Here is a 14,844-nt window from a genome sequence, read left to right on the forward strand (position 1 = left end):
TTCTACTTCACCGATTCCACAGGAATATAGAATTCCATGATCTTTCATTTTTGTTTCAATTGAAAAACACTTTCAAGTTTTTAAACATTGACTCGTCTCCAGTCACATGTTTTTTGAACAAAGGATCAACCCCCGTATTTTGTCCCAATTCCCATATTCGGTTCCCTTAACCAAGTAATCTTTGGGACTATCGTTTTCAAAAGAAAATAATTGAGGAGACTTACTCGTACAATTGGCTACCACATGACCGCGAGTACGGCGCCTATAACATTTAACCAGGTTTGTCTTATGTTTAGAACTTGATTCACCCTTGTACGTAACCTTATCAAAACCTTTTGCCTTTGAAATTGATTTTCTTGTTGCCAAGGATTTCATAGTTCCAGAATTATGGGTTTGTTTTCTCCATGTGCCTTCTCTTGGACATGATTCGATACGCATATCTGCCAAGCCCCTGGTGATTGTCTTATTCCCAAAACCAAGTTTTGAGTCACCCATAGAACATCTTCGTTCAAGGCTTAGGGCAGAATTTCGAATTCTTCCAGTGGCATTACAATTGCATATTGAATTTGAATATCAATTTGAGGTTTTTAATTATTAATTATCATAGCCCTGCTTGCGGTGCGCACATATGATGTATATATGTGTGAACCCTCGGGTGGGCAAAAGTGAAATTGCACTAATTTTGACGTTATTTTACTAATCTCGTGAAAATAACGTTAAAAGTGACGGACGGTTAATCAGGCATCATGTAGTGGCGTTGATAGCCGAAAGACAAGGGTACATGCACCGATCAGCCGGTGTCCCGATGATTGAGTGCTATGTGCCTTATGTCCAAGGCTTGATGCAAAACTACTATCGAGCCGGGGGTCTCACTGGAAGCAGCCTCTCTATCCTTATGGGGTAGAGGTAAGGCTGTCTACATCTTACCCTCCTCAGACCCTACTATAGCTTTGCTATTGGTGGGATATACTGAGTACGATGATGATGATGATGATGAATTATTAATTATCACAAGTGGCTTGAAGATAAAGTAATCTTCTAACCAACTGCCAGTAATCTTCTTGTCCAGCATTTCTATCTCTATTCTCATCTATTTGAGTTATTCGTGTTGCGCACCACCTACCATGGTTGACCTGTTGGTGGAACACTCAAAAATGGTTCCCGAGTTCCTCGGTTCCTGCTCGCAACCCCGCTATGTTTTCTCGGACATGGGACTTCTCCCAAAACTTATGGGTCTACTAAACGAAGAACGTATGATATGTTACTGTCTTAAATGGCTCGTGTTTATTTTAGTTTTTCATATTGATATTCAAATTAGAAGTTTACAACAAAAAATACAAATGCATATACAATATCACACCTCTTAGCTTTTGCAGATGGGAAGTGGGAGTTTGATCCAATGGAACTCGAGGACCCGTTTCCAAGTAATGCAGGATCAATTCATCTATTATCGCAACTCTTTGCCTTTGCAGATGGGAAGACTGACAATATCCTTAAAACGCTTCATCTTGATACATGTTTTATATTAGCTTTCTTAGTCTTATCATGAAAACTGAGCCCCGAAATATTTGGGATCGATATTAAGACGCATATATGGGTGTATTATTAGTTTTGAAATTTTTCACTTGTTTCAGATGACTATGGTGTTCGGTGATACGTGTCTAATTAACCGTGTCAAAATTGAATATGGTAATGTGTTATAACCTTAAAAAGTATAATCAATTGTATGCTGAAGTTGTAAAACTTGATACTATCAAAATTACAGAGCTGTTAGAAATATAGTGAAGATTTGATATTTTAAGTTGATATTTTTAAGGTGAGGTTTAGAATAAGATCATTATTTTTTTCTAATCACTAGTTAGTGGTGTTTGAGAGTTCTATAATTTTCAAATTTTTAAGCATATTAGCAACCGACATGAAGGGAAGACAACCAGTGTAAATATGCTAGCACATTAAGCTCTAAAACTGTCTTACATATTGTTTCATCTTTGTAATGCTTATTATTATAACAGATAATGTTGTATTGTGGGCCCATCTCTAGACTCGGACGGCTTCCTCTGGTAGCAGCTGGTATGGTTGGTCGCGGTCATCATTTTCAAGTTTGGGTAACTCATTGGAATGCTTCTCCCTTTTGAAACAAGTAAAATTTCATATTGAGATCACACCAGCGCGCATAGATATGGTCAAACAAAATAACAAAAACTGGTGTGACAACAAGACTTACGTTTTTGAATATACGACGAGTCCGATACCAACAAATAAAAAGGACACGTAGTATAACCAGTCCACCTGCAATAATTATATGATCACAAGTTATTAGCATTTGAATAGACATGCATGGATTTTGGTTACTTTCAATATTTTAAATATCCCGTTTAACTGTAGCTATTTTTAGGAAATATTACCTTTTGGTGATATAAAAACACACGAATGATCACGGCCCACATATCGGCTGTGAGTAACGAGAGATTGAATAGTGTGGCTCCGCTCGCCTGCAAAAGTTTAATCACTTTTTGTTAGACTTAGATCCATATATTTTTAACATTTTTCTTGTTTCTTATTTCTATAACACGAGAAACGAACCTGCAGAACAAGAGGGGTCAAAGAATTGAACATAAAGCCCGATATCCCATAACCAGCAAATGTTAATATCTGAAAAATATTCTGTTTTTACAAATCTAAACAAAAAAATAGGAAAAACAAAACATTGCAAAATGACATTCACTTACAACTTCTGATGACCAAGATATCGACTCGAGAGTCTTGAACTCGAATATGGCCCTAAGGAATTGTGAAGGAAAAGACACAAATTGTGTTCTTATTCAGAATTACATGGAGGTATTGAGTGTGGGCCCCTCAGAGTTTTAACAAAAAAGGATACATATCAATTAAGCTGACTAGCGTGCCAAATAAACCAAACATTGCTATTGCTTCAACCCGGCCCGCCTTTTTAACACAAAATTCCTGCGTACCAAAAAAAACAAGAAGATTTAGATGGTTGGATATATAACTGATCAAAAATGAGATCGGGCTATATATTTTAGGGCGGGTCAAAATAGGTTGGGCTAAACAGTAAACACCCTTTTATCTACGGCCATTTGACTAGTCAAACATAACCCAAATCAACTCCTAAACTTAGGGGTGTGATTTTCTGACAAAACACCAACCTATCACGAAATTCATTGGTTTGGGTTTTGTATAAGCGGGTTCTGGTCAATTGTGGGTTGACCTGTTTAACCCAGTTATTTCTTATGTTATTTATTTAAATGTGTTTTATATAAAAAATTAAAATTTGTTGGGTATCTTATGACAAAATTTAATTTAAAACTAAAAAGGAAACGAACTAAGATTTTATAATTAAAATGTATTGCTTTATATAAATTTGTATTATTTGTTGTAAAAATGTAAATTTTAAAGTATTAATATGTAAAAACAATAAAAATTAAAAAACCTTCAGGACAAACAATTAGTTTCCGGATCAACCACGAATACGCGTGTGTCGGATTGGCCCTGCCAACACAACCTGTTTAACACCCCAACCGTATATTACCCCACTAATAAATACTAACCTCGCCAACATTGCTCAATGCAAAAAAGCATGTTCCTGCAATCACAAGCACATCACCAAGAACAGGATTGGAGCCACCTGGACCACCAAAACAGTTATTATAACCGCGCATGTATCTTATTCTAAACCGATCATTCTACTATGAACTATGATTATTACCTCCGCCACCGACACCAGAATCAGATAATAACACTAAACATAGCCCCGAAACACATAGAGCGGCCCCCACAAACTGCCAAAAAGAATACTTTGTGCCCAGAAAGAACCAAGTCAGTATTATGACCCAAATAACCGTCCCACAATCAAGTATTGTCACGCTTGTGATTGATGAAAACTGGTATGCTTTATTAACTGTAATCAACCACAAACATTTGGCCTCAAAACATTGTGTGTTTTTTTTCTTGGAGCTTTAATAAATCTTGTTCTGATATACTAACCAAAATAGTTGCCTTCAACATCTACAAAAGCTAAAAGGAGATACCAATACCAAGAAATCTGCAAAAAGATCAAGAAATATTAAATTTGTATAGAAAACAAACTGGCACTTCCAAATCTTCTAAATTCATAATGTCATCATCAAGGTAAAGGATAAATTTTATTGAGATTGAATAATGATTATGAGTTTTTCAAAACCGAGCATCGATTGAGCAATGAGCAAGCATTTGAACAAACTAGACCATAATGGCAAAAAATGCTCAGAATGTCTTCTAGTTTATAAGTGCTTAAAAGTTAAAAGTTAACGAGTTAAAATACCATCTATAAAGGCTTTCGGATCAAATACAAATAAATTTTCGTTGCAAATCGTACAAAGCGAAGCAAAATCCTATCGAGGGCATTATTGTAAATAGAGTAATTACTCTAGAGTAATTATTATTATTGCTCTGTAGTTTTAAACTCGTGCCTGAAGCCGAGTTCAATGGGCCAATGTATAGTAATGTTATGACTCCAAGATCAGTCAATATAGTTTTTACAAGATTGGATTTTGCAATTCAAAAAGAGATAGCGCGCGGCTTGTTGCATGTTTACCTTCTGTTTCGATGTAATCACTACTTGAATTAATTTCGTTTCGTTACATAAAATGTGTAGCGTAATAAATCACTTAGTGTTTGGAGCATTGAAATCTCTTTATACAGAATCGCACCCAGTCGTTAAATAAATGTTACGACCTTTTTTAGTAACCAACCACCAAGAACCTTAAAACGTGCAAATGCAAGACAATCAAAAGTTTACATGTAGCTTTTGACGACGGTACAACAAGATGCTTCCAAAGACCAATGTTAAAGCCAAGTAAGCGAAAAATGAAAGGGTAAAGGGGGCATTAACACCTACAAAAAAACATAAAGTCAAAACACATGAACAAATTACTACTAATAAAATGTTTTGAGTGAAATGAACCTAGATTAGTAGAATAAGATGAAGTGAAGCTCATAAGTGCCATTGAAAAGGAGACTAGTTGACCCAATAACACCACATACAACACCCTCCAAACTCCTCCACCTGAATTCATATTCAATCTCGTAATTCAATTACCTTTTTTGAAAATCTTTCTTAAGCCACTGTGAAGTTTAAATAATGTTGATTAGATCATACTCATGATGGTGCTGGCTATTTATATTATATGTCGGTAGTGTGCTGCACTGATAATAATATAATATTTATGATTTATCTACCAAACTCCCGATGACCGGTGGATGTACCCGCCTCTCCGATGGGCCATATTACGACAACAGACACAATCCTCTATTTATGGACCTCTTTCTGCCAAGTGGGGACGGTTTTAAAAGAAAAGTTAACAAGTTAAAAAAGAAAAAATCGCATTAAAAATGTATTTTGTCAAAAAAAAATTGAGGTGTAGCGCGAGTTACATTTCAACCCATTATTTTTTATCTTTATAAATATCAACTTAGCAAGTCCCATCCTAAACTCTATCGTAGTCTATGTAACTTAACTAAAATACATTTTCTCTAAACTTTGTTTATACTTTTTGTAATTTAACTTAGCATTCACATTGGAGGAGGTTCGATAGCCATACTTTTTGTATAATATAAAGAGGAAACAACTTTTTTATTTTAAAGGCGAGCTAGCAAATTTAGTACATTAAATTTGCACCAACTATCTAAATTAATTGTTACCTTCTTCAATCTTAAACTAGCCATAAAAAGCTTTTGTATTTTTATGTTCTCTACAATTTGAATTGGGCATGTGTTGATTTTATTAAAGATCTTGTTGTTTTTTGGCTCTCCAGTCTAGGGGTGGAAAATGGGTTGGGTTGGGTTGGGTTGGGTTGGGTTGGGTCGAAACCTCATGGGTCGGAACGGGTTAGGGTTAGAATGGGTCAACTAAAAAAGGGTTGTTTTGGTTCGGGTCAGAACGGGTTTGGGTCAAAAAGTTTGGGTCAGAACAGGTCCGGGTCGGAATGGGTCAAGGTCAGAACGGGTCAAAACGGGTCGAATCATTTATTTTTTTTATTTTTTTAAGAACGAGGGTAAAGGCGCAAACGTTTTAGTTTTTTTACATTTTTCGTTTTTGATTTATATTTTGAGTTATGATTTTTTTATTAATTTTTTTGAATTTTTTTCGGAGGGGTTAATAAAAATCCCTCCGAAAAAAATTCAAAAAAATTAATAAAAAAATCATAACACAAAATATAAATCAAAAACGAAAAATGTAAAAAAACTAAAACGTTTGCGCCTTTACCCTCGTTCTTAAAAAAACGAGAAATGAACTGAAACCGAAAGCCGACAAAAACGAACCGAATTAATCAAAACCGAAAAATCGATCTAAACGAAACTAAAAACTGAGACAGAACAGAAATAAAACTGAAAAAACAGACAACAACGAAACAAAAGGCCGAAAACGAATCCAAAACCGACCAAAACCCAACTCGTTCAGTGCTCCGAAACCGACCAAAAAGAAACAAAGGATACCAAAACCCAACCCATCCAATGCGAAAGCTCATGTCGGCTCGAAACCTAAACCGAACTCGTTCCAATCCAAAACCCATTTCAACCCGAGCTTGCTACATTTCCTTAAGACATTAACCCAAATTGACCCATTTCTTTTAATTTGTCGACCCATTTTGACCCGAAAATAAGAAGGTGGAATTTTAAGTGACCCATTTTGACCCATCTTATTAAAATCTATGACCCAAACCAACCTATATGATTTTTAAAACAACCCAAATTGACCCATTTGAAATGGTTTGGGTCAAGATTGCCACCCCTACTCTCCACATACACCATATTGTAACCTGAAAAATTGCTTGAGTTAGTTTTGTTTGGTTTGTTTGGTTTCGATTTCGGGCCGGGCCGAGATGATAATTGATAATTCAACACATAATTGATTGAGAAGGCGAAGAAAGGTGGGACCTTGCACTAACAAGCAATTTTTTTATCATATTATATACATATTTAGACAACAAATCAGCAAATTATTCATTGTTGCATCAAGAGAAAACAACTAAAACTCCGCGACATTGAATTCTTTATAATAGAGAAAAATTTGTAGACAATTAAAGTACACCTCTATATATAGAGGTTCATATTCAACCCTTTATATTTTGTTTTGAGTGTATAAAAAAAAGAAAAAAAATAAAATAAATGTTTGTTAGTAAGATAAACAAAATTTAAAGAAAAATGTGTTTTTTAGTTAAATTATAGAAAATGAGATGCAGGCTCCAATGTAAAATCACTACAAATAAAAAATTACACAAAAAATCAATGCATTTTTTCTCTTCTTTACATTTACATAATATTTTTTATACATTTTATCTTTCTTTCACCCACAACCACTTTCAATAAATATTAAAAAATCATAGAGGATAAACAGTGTTTCTTCAAATGTACTTATTAACAGTAACATTTTCTCTTCCGTCAACTCACAAACTCACAACCACACTCTAGAATATAGAGAACACACTCTCTTAATTTTGGAGAATCGGTTGGGAATTCTCTACACTAGCATCTCTATCTCTGTCTCTATAATTTAACTAAATCTCACATTTCTCTAAATTTTGTTTAATCTCTCAACACGCATTATCTGTATCACTTACAAACATTTAATTTATTATATTTTCTCTTTTCTAGACACTTACAAAAGAAATAAAGAGATGAATATTAGAGAAACATTTAGGGTTGTTCACGAACCGAACCGAACCGAACCGAACACGTGCTTACTCATACTTGGTTTGGTTTGAATGCGAGCCAAACCGAGCGGATTGAATTTAAAAAAAAACGAGCGATATTTTTATGCTTGAACTTGGTTTGGTTTGAATCTGTGCAACTTGGTTTCGTACAAAGTTTTAAATTTAAATTTCTAAAACTAAAAAATATCATTTATTCTAGACTTTCAACTCCAAAATGTCTAACCATCCAACTCTAAAGTGTCTAAAACTCAAAGTTAACAAGAAAACATATATAAAACAAGCGGCTAGGGTTTAAAATTGAACTTTGAAGTCAACGCAAAAGAGAGAAATTACAAAAACTTTAAAAAATACTTTATAGGATGGGATCTAGTGAAAACTCCTCTTAAAGAAAAAACTTAAAAACTCCTAAAAAACTATTTTTAACTTTTTTAAAAAAAAAATTTTGAGTTTTCTTTTTTTTTATTCCATTATTCTTATATGTTGTTATTGGTTCAAAAAAAAATTGTCGGTAACCTCGTCGGTATAGTGCGCATGTGTAATAGTGTACATTGCATATATGCAAAAGTGTTTGTATTGCATAGAATACAACACTATTGCACATATTTGATACACACTATTGTATATATGCAATATAAGACTAATACACACATCGAATACACATTAGTACGTATGTGTAATACAACATTAACGCACATGTGCACCACATCGACTTTTATTTTATTATTATTTTTTTTCCATATAATACAACACTACTACACATATACAATACACAAATATTGAATATAAGCAATAAAACACTATTAAACTCAAAAATACATAGTAATACACATGTGTAATACAACGGTATCGCACCGTAATACGTATGTGCATCACAACGGGTTTTTTTTATTTATTTTTATTTATTTATTTTTTTTTCGAGTGAAATATAAGAAAATATAAGAATAATGGCTAAACAGAATTTAGAAAATATTTTTTTATTTTTAATTAAAAATAATTCTTTATGAGTTTTTAAGTTTTCTCTCTAAAGGTGAGTTTTCTCTTGATCCTCTCCCTATATATATAATAAATAAGTAATAATTCAAGCAAAAACGAACCGAACCAAGCGAGCCTTTGCTCGTGCTTGGTTTGTTGACGGCTCATTTTCAAACCGAGCCGAAATCGAACAAGTATTTTTTGAGAAATTTCCGAACGAGCGACGAGCAGTTTGGATAGCCCTAGAAACACTATTCACGAAAATCTAAAATTTAAAGATGAGAACGGAAATAGAGATGTTGATGAAGGTGAAAAACATAAGAAATTTATAAATAGAGATGGATATAAAAATAAAGAATCTACTTAGATTGCTCTCACACATTCTATTTTCCATCTCTATCTTACTCGTAAATACTTATTTCATTGTTGTTTCTGGATTTTATACACTCGCAAAATTATATATATAGTCATTCACTCTCAAAATAGGTAAATATAGTGGGTCACTGTTGTTTTTATTATATTTTTCTTTTTATAAAGATTCCATTGGAGGAATGTTTTAGGTGTTTTCTTTATTTCATACTAGATTTTATCTCCCGTATTATGGGCGTTGTTTAACATTATTCGTTCCGATTTAAAAGCTATCTGGATTTAGTGATACATATTACCCGTTTATTTTCTTTATTATAAAATTGTTTCTCAATATAAATAATATCTTTTTTTAAAATAAAATAGAATATTAATTTTTAGTATATTCCTATTTTATAGGATTTTCATATCAAATATTTGATGAGATTATTTTTTAATATAATGAGATGTTATATCCCGTTTAAGAGCTATCTGAGTTTGGTGAGACATTTACCCGTGAATTCGGGTCAAATGCGTGAGAAGCCTTCATTTACAAATAAAGCAATCTGATGGCTTGTGAGAATGGTTGTTTTACATTTTTCGTTTTTTAATATTTATTTTTTGGATTTTAATTTTTTTATTGTAAGAAAGTTAACAATATACTTAGGGTTTGATGATGAAAGAGTTTCATAAATAAATGATATGTTATAACCCGCTTAAAAGCTATCTGGATTTGGTGACCCATTACCCGCTTATGTTTTTTTACTATAAAATTGTTTATTAATTATAAATAATATATTTTTCTTTTTAAATTGATTAAATTTTAGTATATCCCTATTTTATAGGATTTTCATATCAAATAATTGGTAAGATTAATTTTTAATTTAATAAAATGTTATAACTTGTTTAAGAGCTATCTGGTTTTGGTAAGACTTATAATCATGAATTTGGGTTAAATCAATGAGAGACCTCAATTTAAAAAAATCAAGAAATCTGATGGCTTCCATAAAAAGGGGTGCGACCATATCATGACACATAGGATTTTAGGGTTTCGTTTATATAGATTATAGATAAGTTTAGAGGCTTCAATATAAGAGAAAACACTTAATATTTGGTACATACTACACAATATGGGCGGTATGAGAGAAATATCAAGAAGTTAATTGATTCTCCGGTTATCAAAGCTTCTTATTTTCTTTTTAATTACTTAAAAGCATGTTTTGTTTGATAGACATTTTTTAAATGGTCATAAAATTTCAAAGATAATTTTATTAATCTTTTAAGGCCTAGGCGTGACACCCGTAGTTGATACCTGTTTTGAAAATATATCAGAGTTGCAGGTTATTAGCGGAAGTCTTTGATTATATTAATTTATTTTGAAAACCTTTTAAATAATAATTATTCAAGTAATTGATTTACAAACCTTTGTTTATTCTTTTTTACAATATTTTATTTATTAAAAACTGAACTATCTCTATCTACAAGCATCTATCTCCAAGAGTGACTCCTATCCCTTCTCAGCAGAAACGTCTCTTATTTCTGGGATCTTGTGCCACTGCCATACACCCACAATTATGGTTCTCCAATAACTGATGCTTATTGGAGAACTTTCGTTATGTCTGTTAGCCTGCGGTCACGTAGCCTTAATTAATAGGTTAACATATATGTTTGGATCCAGACACAAGTGCAAAGTGCACCACCAAAACGCCACATTACACCCGTGCGAGTCGGGTGCTTCGCACCCTCCGCTATGACTATGGAGAGTGGTTAGCCATATTAAAACATTTTTATGGAAACTTGCTTCTTTATAAAGAGCTTCTATTTTTTTGTTTGTTTCCATGTGGAATGAAAATTTCATTCATTATTTATACCCATGAAATGCTTCCCTTTTTCTTCCATCTATCCATGTGGGATGGATTTTCCTACTTCCTTAAACATAATATGCTTAATCTTTCCTTATCTCATTTTTTCCATTACTTGATTTTGAGGTTATTTTAATCCTTCAACTTTCAAAGTTGACATTTTTAGTCCAAAATAAATATGGATTTTTCTAGAATGTTACAGTTGTTAGAAATCAATACATCCCTATCAAGTGGTGGTCCTAAATAATGTTAAAATAAATTGGGATGACTTCAGTTAATGCCTTGATGGAATCAATACATACACATAATGTTTTGAAAGAAGTACCTAGTATGATTCTAGAAAAGAGTGGTGGTTGATAATGTTATGAAGTTGGGGAATTATTGACCTTCTACAAGATCTCCTATGAGTATCTTACAACATGTGAATCTAGTAACATTAGCCTTGGCCCTCCATAAAATGGGAATTTATATTTTGTTGGAACTTTCCCAACAATCTATGGAAATATGAATTCCTTTTAGTAGTTTCAGAAAACATAACACGGTGGCCGCTAACGTTGTTTCACTATGCCCAAGGCAACCTGTTTTATAGGAGGGAGAATCTGAATCTAACGAATCACTAGGACCGAATAGACAACTCATCATACCTTACACGACACACAATTTGACACTAATCAACTAAAAAAACACTCCTAAACAAATAAATTTCTTTTTGTATTTGAAAAGTGATGAACAAGTTATTTTGAAACATAAAGCTAGAGTTGGGGACTCTTTACGAGGAACACTATTCAAATTACATTTCAACAATGAAAGGAAACTTCACATTAAAAGACAAATTTTCAAATGTTGTTTTATACTGTCCATGATCATCACATTAATTACTAATTATGGTTTCATCAAGACACGTTTTATGTACTTAACAACCTCATCAACGTTGACCGTCCACACAACTGAAACCGGTGAATAGCCTGTCCATGGATTCTCCGTATTCCATCTGCATCATTCGACAAAAACATAAATCAGCAAAAACAAAACATGCATGAAAACCAGCCTTTCAAGGAGAAAAGGTCATTTGACTTTTGAGGTCAAACTGACTACTTTAAAACCACTAATTCATAAGGATTGGTTATATAATTTCCAAAACACTTGACAACCAATCAATACTTACATTTATACATGCTAGATAAATATAGATTTTGCAAGTTCAGCTTGAAAATTCGGTAAGAAACCTTAACGATTTTGAAAAAAGTTTGACCGCAAAAGTCAAAGTAACTATAACAAAGAGTTTACCTTTTCAATCCTTGATCCATTAGAGTATGACCAACACAGATTCCCTGTGTTTCCACTGGAACAACGCCTTTCTTGTATGTGAAAAGATCAGGCCGAACAAGCACTACAAAACTGACCGGGTCATGAAGATATATCCCTAAACAAATTAAACAAATATCACAAAACATATAAAATGTTTAATTCATCATTCTAATCATCAGACAAATCTGAATGCAATTATGCATACCATATAGACCGTCAGATTTCACATGCCAGTCTCTATAAAATTTATTAATTTCACCCAAAAACTGAGCATGTTTCCCTGCAGACCGCCTCAGTTCATCAAGATCATCATCTGAAATCCACAAATAGTTTATAACTTTAATCATGTTTTCATAAAGACACGCGAATCTAGAAATGTTGACCATGTAAGTGAGTTGACCTGTTAGTTTGACTTGTGTTGTGATGTTTATGCCAACAACGGTCATATTCGCCCCGGATGTGAAAACAATGTCTGCTGCTTCAGGGTCCCCATAAATCTGCAAATAGATATTCATAAGGGGTAAAATGGGTATGATCAAAATAGGTGGTCAAACAGGTTAATATGTTGCCTGCTTATTAAAAAATATAAAGAGGTAAATACGGTTTAAGTCCTTGCGGTGTGATCCAAATAACCATTTTAGTCCAATAGTTTTTTTGGGGGACTTTTTAACTTTTAAGTCCATTAGTTTTATTTATCCGTTTTAACCCATTACCCGATTATTTTGCCCGTTTTTAACATGAGAATTGAAAAAAACAAGAAATGGTGTACATTTGCTTCTGCAGCTGGATTAATGTTACCGAGTGCAAAGAAGGCTCCACCGAGTATAACCACTCTTTTCACTTTGGCTGCAAATGAGGAGTCCCGTTTAATGGCCTACACTAAAATAACCAACACGTTGATTATGATGTGATAAACTGTTTATAAGTTAATAATCACATTTGTAGCTTACCATAGCCAAATTCGTGAGCGGGCCAAGTGCAAGTATAGATATTTCACCGGGATATTGAGATACTTTTTCTACTAAAAATTCAGATGCTGATATTTCTACTTTCTTTGATTTCGGTTCAGGTAAATTTATGTCACCTAATCCATTTGAACCATGAGCAAAATCACCAATCGTCGGCTCACCACCCTATAATAGTATAAGATTGCTTGATCAATTCATAAAATTTAATCAACAAGGAGACAAAACACACATATAGTCACATAATAATAATAATAATAATAATAACAATAAAATTTATATAATAGCAATGATAATAGAGAACATCCTGGTGATGATAAGGGGATTTGTGTTACTTTACTCATGTGTCTATGCTATTTTATCTGCTACTACTATAGTTTATGAGTGAGATTTTACCGGGCACGTTTGTTTGTATGTGAATGAGGGGTCCAAACTAGCCTGACTCATGACTTACTAACAAGTTCTTCTGAGTCAAGTCGACTCGTAAAGGAAAACAAGTACAACACATGGAGAACATGCACCTATAATGATTTGCAACTACAAATAAAACATCAACAGTGGCAATCAAGTTGACACAAAGAGGATCATGAACATACCTTTAGAGGTCTAGAGCAACCTTCGGCAACAGGGACACCATGACGTCCTGCCATCTCACACTATCCTTTGACAAAACAAAATGGGTAATTGAAACATCACGAAACACGGAAGTAAGTCAAGAAAAGTGAGTACCAGAATCAACGCATTGCGCGTGGCATCTTTTGTGTTAACATTACCAAAAACGGTTGTTAAACCGATGATCTCCAAGTGAGGTGTTTGGAAAGCCATCATGATTGCCATGCTATCATCTGCAGAATGGTAAGCTCATTGCACCTCATCACCCATATTCGACATGTTTTACCAGATAATAAAATTGGATCCCTTTTCGTCCCAAAATAAATAAACAATACTTTCGATCGTGTGTGCATGCATAATTACATAGCATAAACTCCATCATCAACAATTCCAAAGTCCGAATTACCTAAATATAATATTTTCAGAATTTGGAGGGTCCCCTTTTAAAAATTTTCTTTTTTAAAAAATGAAGTTTATTATTATTATTATTTGATGAAACTCAAAATTGAGTCTTGAAAATAATCTCATTTTGGCAAAATCTCATAGTTAACATCCAAATTCAGAAAACAATTTGAGAACTGAAACCTCACATTAAAACAAAATCCTAATTACATAACTTTAATGAATGAAATGGACACGGAATCGAAATGAAAAACGAACAAAGAGTACGTACCAGTATCGATGATGATCTTCTGAGTGACCCCACAACTGCCATTCGACATGGGTGGTACAGAATCCATGAGAAAGTGATAAAAGGGTTGAGTTTGTGTTGTGAAGAAGGGGATTGGTGGGTTTTTAGTTGCTTTGTTGGGCGGAAAATCATGAATTTTATGCCAATGGATATTCAACATTTTTAACGAGAAAAGTGATCAATTATTTATAATTATTTGCATATGTGTGGATGATAATGCCAGAAAGGCAACGTGTGTAATTATTGATAACATGCTTGTTTTTAAAATATACCACCGCCACTTTTAATGTTTGTATATTGTCTATTTTTGTTTTTGGATCATATGATATGACAACATGATATGTGTAAAACAAACATGGAGTTTTGTGGCGTTTTGG

General features: G+C 33.3%; 2 protein-coding genes across 2 annotated transcripts; both read right to left on the reverse strand.

Annotated features, from left to right (window-relative positions):
• Window positions 1–1,930: 1,930 nt before the first annotated feature.
• LOC143592740 (uncharacterized) lies at window positions 1,931–5,075 on the reverse strand. The gene is made up of 11 exons (XM_077072584.1): window positions 4,964–5,075; window positions 4,799–4,893; window positions 4,006–4,063; window positions 3,728–3,919; window positions 3,570–3,646; window positions 2,882–2,964; window positions 2,730–2,781; window positions 2,584–2,652; window positions 2,406–2,492; window positions 2,225–2,289; window positions 1,931–2,128 (listed from the first exon to the last, which is right to left on the reverse strand). The coding sequence occupies exons 1-11, from the start codon at window positions 5,073–5,075 to the stop codon at window positions 2,038–2,040; spliced, it is 981 nt and encodes a 326-aa protein (XP_076928699.1). The 3' UTR covers window positions 1,931–2,037.
• Window positions 5,076–11,741: 6,666 nt separating this feature from the next.
• LOC143592741 (uridine nucleosidase 1-like) lies at window positions 11,742–14,516 on the reverse strand. Its single transcript, XM_077072585.1, has 9 exons — window positions 14,450–14,516; window positions 13,894–14,009; window positions 13,761–13,820; window positions 13,150–13,332; window positions 12,969–13,073; window positions 12,600–12,696; window positions 12,405–12,512; window positions 12,179–12,314; window positions 11,742–11,882 (listed from the first exon to the last, which is right to left on the reverse strand). The coding sequence occupies exons 1-9, from the start codon at window positions 14,514–14,516 to the stop codon at window positions 11,774–11,776; spliced, it is 981 nt and encodes a 326-aa protein (XP_076928700.1). The 3' UTR covers window positions 11,742–11,773.
• Window positions 14,517–14,844: the final 328 nt, after the last annotated feature.

The sequence above is a fragment of the Bidens hawaiensis genome, unplaced genomic scaffold, assembly GCF_021521415.1.
Source record: "Bidens hawaiensis isolate Kalapana, Puna unplaced genomic scaffold, B.hawaiensis_p1.1 tig00041171_1, whole genome shotgun sequence".
Classification (NCBI taxonomy): domain Eukaryota; kingdom Viridiplantae; phylum Streptophyta; class Magnoliopsida; order Asterales; family Asteraceae; genus Bidens; species Bidens hawaiensis.

Bases quoted from the DNA above. Each gene is read 5' to 3' on its own strand.
- LOC143592741 (XM_077072585.1), bottom strand. From the start codon at position 14,516: ATGGATTCTGTACCACCCATGTCGAATGGCAGTTGTGGGGTCACTCAG. The intron at 13,333-13,760 runs GTATGTTCATGA...ATACTATTATAG, and splicing joins GTTGCTCTAGACCTCTAAAG to GGTGGTGAGCCGACGATTGG. The intron at 12,315-12,404 runs GTATGCATAATT...TAATTTGTTTAG, and splicing joins GAAATCTGACGGTCTATATG to GGATATATCTTCATGACCCG.
- LOC143592740 (XM_077072584.1), bottom strand. From the start codon at position 5,075: ATGAATTCAGGTGGAGGAGTTTGGAGGGTGTTGTATGTGGTGTTATTG. The intron at 2,653-2,729 runs GTAAGTGAATGT...AATATTTTTCAG, and splicing joins TATCTTGGTCATCAGAAGTT to ATATTAACATTTGCTGGTTA. The intron at 2,129-2,224 runs GTAAGTCTTGTT...TTGTTTCAAAAG, and splicing joins CTCGTCGTATATTCAAAAAC to GGAGAAGCATTCCAATGAGT.